Here is a 13,065-nt window from a genome sequence, read left to right on the forward strand (position 1 = left end):
TTTTTTTTTTGTGTTTAAAATTTAATTTGTTATTATAATTTTTTCAATTAATTCTTTTGTTTTAGTTAAATAATTTAGTTGATGTATTAAGCATGAATTATTTATTACATATCTTTAGCTAATTTATTAAATTTTAATTTTAATTACTCTCAACACATGAAAATTAACTATATAAATTAAAGTTTTAAATATTTATAATATCTAAACAACCCTATATATTTAACCCATCTGGGCAAGAAAAGATTAAATGGATGAGATTTATGATATATAAAATATAAAATATCAAATGTTATATATATATATATTGCTTAAATTCGAAACAATATGCAAGAAAATCGTACCGATCCAATATCATGGTAAAAATCGTGGGGTCCACGAGCATCGAATCGGACATCAATTTGAACAAGATCTCACAGTCAGCGTTTGGTAACTTGTAGCGCCACACCACAACATTTCCTACCACTATTCTTGCTCGCTTCCTCGTTTTCCCGAAGAAAAACCAGGAACAGAAAGGGAAAAGGGGCTTTATCCATATTCATAGCAAGAAAAGAAGAAGAGCCATCCCCATGTCTCAATCCACATGAGTTCAGGTAATCTCTTAATTTCAATTTTGCCATTCCAGTTTCATGATTTGACCGATCGCCAATCGATGGTTCTATTGTAAAAGTAAGTCGGTTTGTGTAATTCGATTATCGGATTTTGCATGAAGGAGAAAGAAAAGATCAAAAGTTTAAATCTCTGGGCGGACTTGTACTGTTTTAGGTCCCACATTATTATTCTTCGTTAACATCTTCTGATGAGGCAAAATAATAATAATAATAATAATAAAAGAAAGTCATTAATATTTTATTCCATTCTCTTAGATAATTAGAATACAATTAAGTTTTGTGTTTTGGGCTTTTGGCAGATTTTGCATTACAAATTCCTGCTGAGCTCGAGACAGCTCTGCGGTTGAAGACTGTGCAGTACTTGGTTACAAAGAGACCGTGGCTCGGTAATGCCCAGTTCCCAACGTTTCCATTGTTTTTTTTTTTTAAAAAAATCTGTTTTGTGTGGATTCTTTTGAATGTTTGTGTTCCAGATTATTGTTTTTTTTTTTAAAATCTGTTTTGTATGGATTCTTTTGAATGTTTGTGTTCCAGATCTCTATGGGGTTAATGTTCGACCTGTTGCACCATACGGAAGTGCTAGCAGAAGGGTAAATGTTGATCCAGCGTTGATACACAGATGCTTGCCCGATGAGCTGCTCTTTGAGGTATTGCGCATCAAAAATGAACAATTAATATGTTTCACAAGTTTTCTTCTGGATTACATGTGTTAAATAAAGAGATAACATCGGCAGCTTCGTCCCATTTTTGCCATTCAAAACGATTTGGATTTGGTTGGTGTGCGTTTTAAATCATGTTTGCATCGGGTTTATTTGCTTGATTGACAGGTATGCTCAGTGTGACTTCAATGAATAGTATTGGACATGGTACTTCGTAGAATTTGATAATCTGCCATGGCTCACAACATTTAGAGGTGATGATTAAGTTCTTCTTGAAAATGAAACATGATCGAGGAACTATTACCTGGTCTAATTTCCATTCATTCACCGCCCTAGCTAATGCCAATATCAAGAAGCACTTGTGTTTGCATGCATTTTAGATTAGGGAATGCTGTAACTGAGTCAAATTTATTTTCTTGCACAGGTATTTTCACGAATGGCTCCTTATGATTTGGGAAGGGCAGCTTGTGTTTGTCGAAAATGGAGATACACTCTTCGTAACCCCATGTTTTGGCGCAATGCTTGCCTAAAGGCTTGGCAGGTAAGTTAGACATTTATAAAATTTATTTTGAATCTCTCGTGTTATTGTATCTAAGCTTAAATGTGTACTTCTCCTTCATCCTGTTGTAGCTGTCTGGAATGGTTGAGAACTATAAAATTTTGCAATCAAAGTATGAGAGCTCGTGGAGGAAAATGTGGATTTTGAGGCCAAGGATCCGTATTGATGGTATGAGTTGATTGTGCTTTCTTGTTCTAAGTTTTAGAATAACATGCATCTTATTTTAGTTTCTGCAAAATTTGGAAGTTCATTGGTGATATGATTCATACTTTACTCGATGAACTTTTCTGGACAAGGTTAAAAAAAGATGGATTTTGTGTATGATGAGAAGTTGAGAAATTCTTATTTTGAAAAGGAAGAACTTATCCAAACTTCTGTTTTTATCTCAACTTCTTTACTTTGGGGGCTTCCAAAATAACCTTCAAATGTAATTTTCTTTTACATGTCAGGTCTCTATGTCAGTAGGAACACCTATATTCATGCTGGCGTGCGAGAGTGGACCGTCACCAATCCAGTTCACTTGGTATGCTTGTAACATGTTTGGATAAGACACTTCTAGTTGATTTGATTCAGTGTATGATTACAGTTCCAATTCATGAAACTTGGTTGCATGTATAACTGCATGGAGAAGATTTAAGCAGTGGTGCTGAGAGGAATATTTTGGAAAGGGAAATGAAAGATGCTTGTACACGTTTTTTCCTCCTCCTCTTAATCACTGCTGTTTTAACTTTTTTGCTCTCCTTTTGTAGGTTTGCTACTACCGTTACATGAGATTTTTTCCTTCTGGCAGGTTCCTTTACAAGGTAGCAATCCTGCAATTAATTTAAGTACACCGTGCATATATCATGTGGGCTTCTTGCTTTTCTGTGTCTGATAATAATCATTTTGACTGTTATTTTTTATTGTCAAGACTTCTGGTCAAACAGTAAAGGAAGTTGTGAAATGCATGAGTTTTCGTGCTTCTAAAACAGATGGTGTTTTCAGTGGCCCCTACACACTGACAGATGACAAGGTACGGTCCTTTTTGAGATTGCAAACAATTTTGTCCGTCATATTCTGTTTGTGTATTTAGTTTTCATTACTCAGGTTTTACGTAGATACACAATCTACAACGACATCTCTTCTCATAAAGAACCTGTTCGTTGCAGGTTGAAGCCACTTTCATGTACCCTGGTTTGTGTCCCACCATGTGGAGAGCCTGCTTGAGGTACTGGACATTCTAGCCTTGATATGTTATGCATCCACATTTTGTGCTCGTTTAATGAATGGAAAAGAGAAGCATATGTTCTTGCGTGGGTTCTACATGGCTTATGGGTGATAGAAGAGCTTCTTTTTTTCTCCTTTGATTTTGATTAGACTTTAAGGACGCTCACAGATGGTGGGTGATGTGTCGGTACAGTCGCTGACAAATAAGTTCAACTTCATGTCATGCTATATTAAAAACGGAAATTTATGCGGACCTGGTGTACATGGACCAAAATGAATATCACAACAAATGAAATTGTTTAAGAGTCAATTTATGTAATAAACTGGGGGAGCTCCTTTCTCTATTTTATGCCATTTTGTTTATTACTTTGTTGCAGGTTGAGGGGGACAACTTTAGGGGCCAACAATAGGATGGATTTACTCTCACTTTCTACAAGTAAAGTGAACAGTGATGGGATAATTGAGCCAGGGGCGGACATTCTTGGACCAGTTGAGTTGCAAGAGAGTGTGATTTCACGGATATCACACCAGAGGGGTCTAGCTCCTTTCGCATTTGTTCCATTTGAAGAGGTATGTACTGAGTTCGATGTGTTGCTGTTAGCGTATTGTATGAAGCTTTAAAAGTTACCGAGTTCTTTCCTAGTTTTTATGTTTGGACTGTTTTTTAAAACGTCTGACCTTGTGTGCTGTATAGGTGGAAGCATCAGTTTTGAACCTGCCCGTGGAAAAGATGGATTATTATGTACCTGGCTAGAATCGGGATCCTTATCATTTGTAAATATGTAGTTATACCGAAGAAGTATGTTGTATCATATGGTGAATTATATTTTTTTTTGCCTTGTGTTCGTTGAACTAAATTTGTATTTATCAGATGAAATGTTGTGTTGTGTACCAACTGTTGTTATTTTAATGTTGTGTTGTGTTGTGTACCAACTGTTGTTATTTGCTTTCATCACGGATTCCTGATCAGATGCAGCGGACGAACATTTGACAATTAAATTCTCAGCTTCTTAACAAGGGGGGAAATGGTGAAAAGTGTAGGAAAATGGGACGCGAGCGTATCAAGAAAACAATCAGGTTGCTGTAATTCCTCTTCAGGGAAGTTTGCAAAGATTCATGAACTATCGTAATTATCGCTGATGCCAATTGCAAATAACAAGCGAGGCAGCCTGCTCCTGTGCTGCAGTCGCTGCTCATGACGTTCTTGGTATGCATTTCCCAAACCATTGATTGGACACTAAACAGATACAAAATAAATCCGGCGTGTCCCAAACTCCAATGCCTTTGCTATTCATAATTTATGTGATTAAGTTAATTGCTCTTCAAAATTCTAAAAACGATGAAAAAACGTTGCTCCAGGTTACATGCTAGGTTTGAGACCTTCAGAGTACACGAGGATTCCAAGATGGGTTCCGTGAAGTGTCCTGCCAAGAAATAAAGCAGCATCAGTGGGATGCCTCAGCAAAACAAAGGAGCCTTTTCCTTCTTTTTTTTTTTTTAAAAAAAATGGTTCTAATAACATAGTAGCAAATCAGTTGTCAATAAAAACGTTGAAGTTGAATCCTTGTCGAAATGGATTGAAGATCGCAGAAATTGACATGCCTTCAATTCAGAGGGGGCACAGCAGGTCATCTCAGTTTAATCGGAGTGTATTTATAATTGTTTTTTATATAAAAATATATTAAAATAATATTTTTTAATTTTTAAAATTAATATATTAAAATTATTCAAAACATTATATAAAAATTAATTTTTATAAAAAATTAATTTAAAAAAAATATGATTTGTATTGAGTTCCAAAATATTCTCATAAATACTAGAAATAGAGTTACATTATAGAGTGGTTAAATCTTTTTTAATGTACAACCAATTTAATATATAATAAATTACCATTTTAAGTAAGTTTTTCATGCTTATTGTGAGTTTAAAAAAAAAAAGGGGGGTGCAGCCCGCCACTTTTTTCTAATGCACAAAAACTACCACTAAAATTCTTGTTTTTTCTTGCTTTTTGTAAGGACCCCAAAAAAAAAAAAAAACACTACCCACCACTACCTTTATCCCAAATACACCCTAATTATCCATGTTTTCCTGCCTTTATCTATTAAAAACACCAAGGTAATAAGAGGGGAAAAAAAATAAGTATCAAAGACTGCAGAAAAAAGAAGGCCCAGAAAGGGATGCTAAGAAGATTGGGGGGTGATTGAACTTGCAGGATACATGAGAGCAAGTGGGGCTGATAAACATGGGAGTGGATTTGGCATGATTGAAGGCTGCAACGCAGAGATGAGAAGCCATGCCCAATCCCCTCTTGGAACGTGGCACATAGGAATGCAAGGTCGATCACTTTCCCATCACATACGAGGACATAATCTTCCGTATGCTTCCTTGTCTTCGGTTTCAAACCTGCGTTCGTTCTCGTTCCACAAAATCTTGGGTTCCTCCACTTGCTTCTGCTTTTGTTGCCGATGCTACTGCCATCTCTCTCTTCTTTATCCGTGTCTGCTTATGTTTATGCGCCTGTCCTTGTGGGCAATTCTGGTCAAGTCTTCTGTGGCCTGTGGGGTTTATTGATCCTCATCGGCGACACTCGGCTGAATGATTCCTTTTTGGCCAATCAATTGGAATCGTCCATCATCATCTGGGTAAATTTTAGGGCTTTAATTAAGCACGTCAGTCCTCACAAGACAATTAGCCTAATTGCAAAAATATAATTACGGTCACCTGTCATAATGCTTGAACCATCCATCTGGTCATGTCAAAACCCAGTATGTGGAAATGATCAAAAACCCAGTATGTGGAAATGATCTTGATTCAAATAAAAGCATATAGAAGGTGAACACATCAAATGAACCCATGACATCTGCCTGCATTTCTTAAGGACTGATCTACTGGGTTTTTCCCCCCTCTTTTTACCGGCAAAAATGGTCTCTATTTCACGGCCACTGGATTATAATCAGCATCATGCCAGTCATCAATTTGAATAAGTAGATAAGTTCTTTTCATAAATTGAAATCCTATGCATGCTCATTCACAGGGAAAAGAAAATTTGAATAAGCATGAAAATCAACCTTGCTTTTAAAGATTAACAGGATCGTTCTAAAGGCATCAGCGTTGGGAATTGTTTTGAACTCACGAATTCAGCGCAAGAAGGGAGGTTTATCATATAGTAAGATTACAGGGATGCTGAGAATCCCATGTATACAAGAGTTTGGCAATTATAGCAAATTGAATCGAACAATGCAAACATAGTCTCAGTTCCCATTCTAAATCATGATATAGGACATCAAGAAACCATAAGCTTTGGCACTCTTCATTCTGCACGAGACTGACCAGCTCGGGATGATAGAATGATCCCCACAATGAGACCATAGAGAGCGAGTGCTTCAGCAAAGATGAGAATGAGAATCATGCCCACGAACAGCTTTGGCTGCTGTGCATTAGCTCTGGAAAAAAAAATTAATGGAAAATACAGCGATGAACAAAAAAGTTTTTCTTGCTTTTTGTGAGAAAAAAAAAAGGGTGCAACTCACCAATTTTTTTTAATGCACAAAAACTACCACTAAAATTCTTGTTTTTTCTTGCTTTTTGTATGGATCTCAAAAAAAAAAAAAAAACACTGCTCACCACTACCTTCATCCCACAGACACCCCAATCATCCATGTTTTTCTGCATTTATCTATTAAAAACACCAAAGCAATAAGAGGGGAATAAAATTAAGTATCAAAGACTGCAGAAAAAAGAAGGCCCAGAAAGGCATGCTAAGAAGATAGGGGTGTGATTGACCTTACAGGATACATAAGAGCAAGTGGGGATGATAAACGTGGAGTGGACTTGTCATGATTGAAGGCTGCAACGCAGAGATGATAAGCCATGCCCAATCCCCTCTTGGAACGTGGCCCATAGGAATGCAATGTCGATCACTTTCCCATCACATACGAGTACATAGAAAATATGATTGTTATTATTTTTTAAATAATTTTTTATATTAATAATATGATTTTATTTTTTAAAAAATTATTTTTAATATTATTATATTAAAATAATTTAAAAATAATAAAAATATATTAATTTAAAGTTTATAAAAAAATATATAAAAAAAATATTTTTAAAAACATTTTTAAAACACAGAAACAAATATATGCTTCCTTGTCTTCGTTTCAAATCTACATTGGTTTTTATTTTATTTTGTATTTGTTTATTTTGATGTTTTAAAAATATTTTAAATATTTTTTTATTAATTTTAAATTAATATATTTTTAATATTTTTAAATTATTTTAATATACTAATATTAAATATAATTTTTAAAAAATAAAAAAATATTATTAACATATATTTTAATAAAAAAATATTTAAAAAATAATTATAACTATATTTTCAAACAAAACCCATTAACCCATTGGGTTCCTCCACTTGCCTCTGCTTTTGTTGCCGATGCTGCCGCCATCTCTCTCTTCTTTATCCGTGTCTGCTTGTGTTTATGCGCCTGTCCTTGTGGTCAATTCTGGTCAAGTCTTCTATGGCCTGTGGGGTTTTTTGATTCTCAACGGCGACACTCGGCTGGAATGATTCCTTTTTGGCCAATCAATTGGAATCGTCCATCATCATCTGGGTAAATTTTAGGGCTTTAATTAAGCACGTCAGTCCTCACAAGACAATTAGCCTAATTGCAAAAATATAATTACGGTCACCTGTCATAATGCTTGAACCATCCATCTGGTCATGTCAAAACCCAGTATGTGGAAATGATCAAAAACCCAGTATGTGGAAATGATCTTGATTCAAATAAAAGCATATAGAAGGTGAACACATCAAATGAATGACATCTGCCTGCATTTCTAAAGGACTGATCTACTGGGTTTTTTTCCCCTCTTTTTACCGGCAGAAATGGTCTATGGTTCACGGCTTATAATCAGCATCATGCCAGTCATCAATTTGAATAAGTAGATAAGTTCTTTTCATAAATTGAAATCCTATGCATGCTCATTCACAGGGAAAAGAAAATTTGAATAAGCATGAAAATCAACCTTGCTTTTAAAGATTAACAGGATCGTTCTAAAGGCATCAGCGTTGGGAATTGTTTTGAACTCACGAATTCAGCGCAAGAAGGGAGGTTTATCATATAGTAAGATTACAGGGATGCTGAGAATCCCATGTATACAAGAGTTTGGCAATTATAGCAAATTGAATCGAACAATGCAAACATAGTCTCAGTTCCCATTCTAAATCATGATATAGGACATCAAGAAACCATAAGCTTTGGCACTCTTCATTCTGCACGAGACTGACCAGCTCGGGATGATAGAATGATCCCCACAATGAGACCATAGAGAGCGAGTGCTTCAGCAAAGATGAGAATGAGAATCATGCCCACGAACAGCTTTGGCTGCTGTGCATTAGCTCTGAAAAAAAAATTAATGGAAAATACAGCGACGAACAAAATTATAATCTCATTTTGCGGGTGCGTATAACTTAAATTAACTCTATATTTCCACCATAAAACCTATGGAGGAAAAAGAAAAGCAACTGCAATATATCCTTGGAAAACATGCACCCAAGCTTGAAAAATATAAAAGAACCCCAAAATTTTAACCCAGGAAAAAGGAAAAAAATTAAAGATTACAAGTGGAGCGATAGACTCTCCGTTATACAAAATGAAATTCCCATGTATGACATCCAATGACCTGAAACTTGGGATATATTTTGACATACAGGTGGGCTCAACAGGTAACAAGGTTATTATTTAAACTAAAATATTATGTCCAACAAAGCTACATCTCATAAACCCAAAGGCAAAACAGAGACAGCCAATTCATGGCTACTGTGACATTATCCATCCATCGAATTATATAGTTATGTAGATAACAAAAAAAAAAAAAAGAACTTAAAAAATAAGCTAATGGCAGCAAGCCACCATTTAAAGCTTATTTCTTTGACAAGATCCAAACAAAAATCCAGCCAGATTCCCGAGTGATTATAATAAATTAACCAAAGCATGGAACAAAACCAATCCTCTTCAAGAAAAAAGGGTGTGCCTATCACATTTACCTGCGCTGGCTCCTTCCTAAAGAGGGGAAATATAGCTAGCCTCGTCTACATGTGGAATTAAACTTCTTCGGAAAATGACTTTACAGGCTGAATTATTTCTCTATGGAACAAAATCTACAATAAACTTATCTTTCAACAAACTAGTTCCACGATGGTTCACAGGGATGCTTATCCATAAGTGAAATTCAAACGCAAGTCCAGTAAATCCCTACTAAAACCACTATCTGGATTAGATTGAAGTCAAATAACAAGCTTATGAATCATAAATCTCAGTAAACAAACACACAAACAGAAAAGAAAGCGGAGTCGAAAAGGTTTACCGGACACCAGCATCGCCAACAATACCAATAGCCATTCCAGCAGATAAACCAGCAAGCCCACAAGCAAGACCAGAAGACAAGTGTGCATATCCATCAAAAAGATAATAAGATTTAGCCTTTGGATTGATTCCAGTACTAATAATAACAGCTATAATTAACCCATAAATTCCCAACACTCCAGCCATGACAACTGGAACAATTGACTTCATAACGAGTTCGGGTCTCATGACTCCCATTGAAGCCACGCCCACGCCACTCTTTGCTGTCCCATAGGCAGCACCCATGCCTGTAAAACAACCACTTTCTAACTAATGATAATTTCCACGAAATGATGAGATAAATAAATAAAACCACTGCTACTAATTAATCATTAATCAGTAATGAAACAGGATTATCTAAATAAAAGGATTTAGAATTATTTTGCTTACATGAGAAGACGAGGGCAGCAGCGGCCCCGAGGAAGCCGAAGAAAGGAGCAGTCTCATCGCCGCTGAAAGTCGAAGACATCGTTCTTCTGTTTCCTTGTTTCGCGACGAGGATGGATTATGCTGATCCTTGGATTAGATGGAGCTCTGTGCTTGTTTTTTGTTATTCCTTTGTTTTAATTTCTCACTGGTTTTGAGAGGGGAGGTGGAGTAAGAGGATCTGATCGGGATGTCGAGGATGATTGATTGTGGCTGCACGTGTGTCGAGAAGGAAGACTGGAAGGGGTGGTTTGACGAGAATACCCTGATTGACAGCTCGATCAACTGTTATCGTTGGGGGCAAACTAGTAGAATGATGAAGCTGGTTTGGGCTGGAGTCTGGATGGTTTTGTAGTTTGAAATGGGCTTCGTTGAGAGAGAGAGAGGGCGTATGACGCAATGTTGGGAGGTGGACTTTCAGGGGACCCTAAACGGTCACGGCCACGGGTGCTTGTTGTCGCTGGTTAAAGCTGTCCAGGGCATTGTCATTGGATTGCCTTAAAAAAATACTAAATAATAAGATAAAATTAAGAGTTTTCGAATATAATAAATGAAAATAAATATACTAGAAAAAAGTTAAAACATCAGGAATTTTCATTGTAGCTTGTGAGAGAAACATTATTCCCCGTACTGGTATTTTTACGCTTTTATTATTCTCGTCATAAATCTATTTAGATCTTTTTATAATGCTCATTAGCTTATTAGTTATTAATGATTGATTATAGATAAATAATTTTTTTATATTTTAATAATACAATAAAATAACTAAGATACCATTGGAATCAATAAAATCAAAGTTGGCCTTGGTGGGTTTTTTTGTATTTTTTTTAAAATTAGAAATATTAGATTAGATGAGGATGAGGAACAATTTCTTTGGAGGTGGAGTGTGTCCGTAGTGATTGGATAATTTATCATTTGCTGGTAATTTTTTATTGTAATAAAAGTATAATTTAGCCCCGTGACATGGTGCAAGTTAACACCTGGTTGATTTCTAGTCACTTTGAAATTGGTTTTATAATAAATAATTGATCATGTGTTACTGGATGATAAGGTATAATATCGTGATACAATAAATAATAATATTGAACAATCTACAACTTGAAGGCATAGTGACTGCTGCATCTTTAAGTAATTACAAACCTTGTCACGCTGACCCTTCTTTTTTCTATTATCATCTCGAATTCTAGTTTAAGAAAAGACTGACTGATTTATTTTTTATTTTTTATTTTTATTATCGTGGATACACTAGTTTGAATATAGACAATTTCCTGAGATTTCGTTAAGTGAACTTAATCTTGATATATGAAAATTGGTTAGAAAATGCATACCGAGACCAGCTAAAAAACATGTGTGTGTCATACATGTTTGAATTGCCTCTCCCTAGTTCTATGGTACATGCTATCATTTTTATTTTTATTTTTTTAGAGTTAAATGTACATATGGATTGACTTTCATATTTATTAATAGAATATTTAAGAGTGTGGTAATAGTTATTTTTTATAATATTTTTTATTTGAGAATATATTATTATAATAATATTTTTTATTTTTATAAAATTATTTTTTATATTAGTATATTAAAATGATAAAAAACATAAAAATATTACTTTTTAAAATTTTATTTTTAAAAATATAATTTTAATGGTGTTTCCAAATATTATAGTACTGCACCCTTGCACCTGTACAAGGAAATAAATTTTCGTATATAGTGGCTTTAAGATTCAGTTTCTTTTAAAAAAAATAGAGTGCATAGATACGAGATCAAAGTGTATAGATACGTTAATCATTCCGCCAATCTTTTTGGATTGTACATGGTATCATTATACCCATATGTTTCTTAAGGACTAAGATCTCGGGGGGGTGTGGATACCGTCCTGAAAAAGTGAATACAAATAAACAACTAATTAGTGAATGTTTGGTGACGCAAATGAAAATATATTTTCAAATTGCTTCACATCATACTTTTTTTATGTTTTTTCAATGAAGTTGGTATGGTAATTAGAAAGTGTCTTAATTATTTTTTAAAAATAATTCTTATTTAAAAATATATTAAAATAATTTTTTTAACAGCAAACTATTTAAGAAATAATTTTAAAAAAAAATTACTTAAAATGCAATTCCAAATAACATCTAAAATTATTTTTGAGAAAGTATTTTAAAGATTAATAATTGCAATGTGAAATCATTCCTTTTAAACTTCATCGTTTAAAACAAAACGAAAGAAAAGAATCCTGTGATGATGGTCAGGATGGTTTATAAATGATCCGGAAATAATGCATGTTTCCTTAAATAAACCTGTAAAGAAAAGGAATATAGCGGTGGCCAGAACAAATTTAATTCTGATGATTCGGCAAAATCGAACCAGACAACCATGGAAGAGGGTGGGCGAGCGAGCAGAGAAAAGCAGATCATGATCAAATAGGAATAATTATTAGGAATGTAGTTAAATTAATTAGATTTTAAATTGACTCATCATAGATTATCAGTTCGTATCTATATATAAAATTAATTAAATATAAATTAGCATGAACATTTATATTAATTAAAAAAATCAAATTGGAATGCATTGCATTTATATAGAAAATGAATATGCCCCTTTTGCCCTTCCACGAAACTGGCAAAGAATCAAGGTTGGTACGGCCTGTCGACAGTTAGATTAAAAAAAAAAACATAGGACAGTATGTTGACATGCTTAGCAGAAGAATAACTCTAAAAGAGAAGGGGGGAACAGTGCACACCCACTCATGAAACAATGAAATGCGACCGTGTGCTCCCTCTTTTCCTCTTTAACTTTTTTTAATCAACCCTTTTGTACACTTTTACCTCTCCACGTTCCGTTGATTGCGAAATGGCTCTGGTGATTTATTTTGATCGGTGTCTGTGGGGGTCTTGGGATGTTAAAAAAACATTTTAATATTATACTAATGCTTGATTTTCTAAAATTAAATTAAATTATGATTAAAAAAGTACTTATGATTAAAAAGAATTATGCTATTATTTTTAAGAATATTGAGACTTTTTTATAGTGATAATATCAAATGATTTGTGGATGGTTATATACTAGCCTGTTATGCAGAATTTCTAAAATATTTTATTATTTAATATTGAATGAAAATAAAATATTTTTCTCTTTGATATTTTAATTGTGGATTTTTATGTAATTTTTCAATTTTTTTATTCTTGTTTTTTTATATAGCTGCATAT

The 13,065-nt window shown here is 34.3% G+C and overlaps 2 protein-coding genes and 1 long non-coding RNA gene across 4 annotated transcripts; 1 reads left to right on the plus strand and 2 right to left on the minus strand.

Moving 5' to 3' along the window:
- The first annotated feature begins 428 nt into the window (after nt 1-428).
- Nucleotides 429-3,927, plus strand: LOC105127792 (F-box protein 7-like). Its single transcript, XM_011029211.1, has 11 exons — nt 429-590; nt 908-994; nt 1,143-1,255; nt 1,692-1,808; nt 1,898-1,994; nt 2,276-2,349; nt 2,576-2,629; nt 2,737-2,838; nt 2,975-3,033; nt 3,410-3,602; nt 3,727-3,927. The coding sequence occupies exons 1-11, from the start codon at nt 581-583 to the stop codon at nt 3,784-3,786; spliced, it is 966 nt and encodes a 321-aa protein (XP_011027513.1). The 5' UTR covers nt 429-580; the 3' UTR covers nt 3,787-3,927.
- Nucleotides 3,832-6,509, minus strand: LOC105127791 (uncharacterized). 2 transcript variants are annotated; one of them, XR_842699.1, is made up of 4 exons: nt 5,754-6,508; nt 5,079-5,670; nt 3,944-4,456; nt 3,832-3,910 (listed from the first exon to the last, which is right to left on the minus strand). It is a non-coding gene; the product is annotated as an uncharacterized LOC105127791 (long non-coding RNA). The 2 variants fall into 2 exon arrangements; XR_842698.1 differs by having other exon boundaries at nt 5,079-6,509.
- Nucleotides 6,510-8,080: 1,571 nt separating this feature from the next.
- On the minus strand, nt 8,081-10,172 carry LOC105127793 (V-type proton ATPase 16 kDa proteolipid subunit). The gene is made up of 3 exons (XM_011029213.1): nt 9,827-10,172; nt 9,399-9,684; nt 8,081-8,432 (listed from the first exon to the last, which is right to left on the minus strand). Exons 1-3 carry the CDS (start codon nt 9,903-9,905, stop codon nt 8,300-8,302), a joined length of 498 nt encoding a protein of 165 aa, XP_011027515.1. The 5' UTR covers nt 9,906-10,172; the 3' UTR covers nt 8,081-8,299.
- Between the last annotated feature and the right edge of the window lie 2,893 nt (nt 10,173-13,065).

The sequence above is a fragment of the Populus euphratica genome, unplaced genomic scaffold (assembly GCF_000495115.2).
Source record: "Populus euphratica unplaced genomic scaffold, PopEup_1.0 scaffold93.1, whole genome shotgun sequence".
NCBI lineage: Eukaryota > Viridiplantae > Streptophyta > Magnoliopsida > Malpighiales > Salicaceae > Populus > Populus euphratica.

What these genes read in the sequence shown, in the direction of transcription:
- LOC105127792 (XM_011029211.1), top strand. An exon ending in TCACCAATCCAGTTCACTTG is followed by an intron (nt 2,350 to 2,575) that starts GTATGCTTGTAA and finishes CTCCTTTTGTAG; the next exon opens with GTTTGCTACTACCGTTACAT. An exon ending in ACACACTGACAGATGACAAG is followed by an intron (nt 2,839 to 2,974) that starts GTACGGTCCTTT and finishes TGTTCGTTGCAG; the next exon opens with GTTGAAGCCACTTTCATGTA.
- LOC105127793 (XM_011029213.1), bottom strand. Translation starts at nt 9,905, where the DNA reads ATGTCTTCGACTTTCAGCGGCGATGAGACTGCTCCTTTCTTCGGCTTC. An exon ending in TGCTGCCCTCGTCTTCTCAT is followed by an intron (nt 9,685 to 9,826) that starts GTAAGCAAAATA and finishes GTTGTTTTACAG; the next exon opens with GCATGGGTGCTGCCTATGGG. An exon ending in GTTGGCGATGCTGGTGTCCG is followed by an intron (nt 8,433 to 9,398) that starts GTAAACCTTTTC and finishes TTTTTTTTTCAG; the next exon opens with AGCTAATGCACAGCAGCCAA.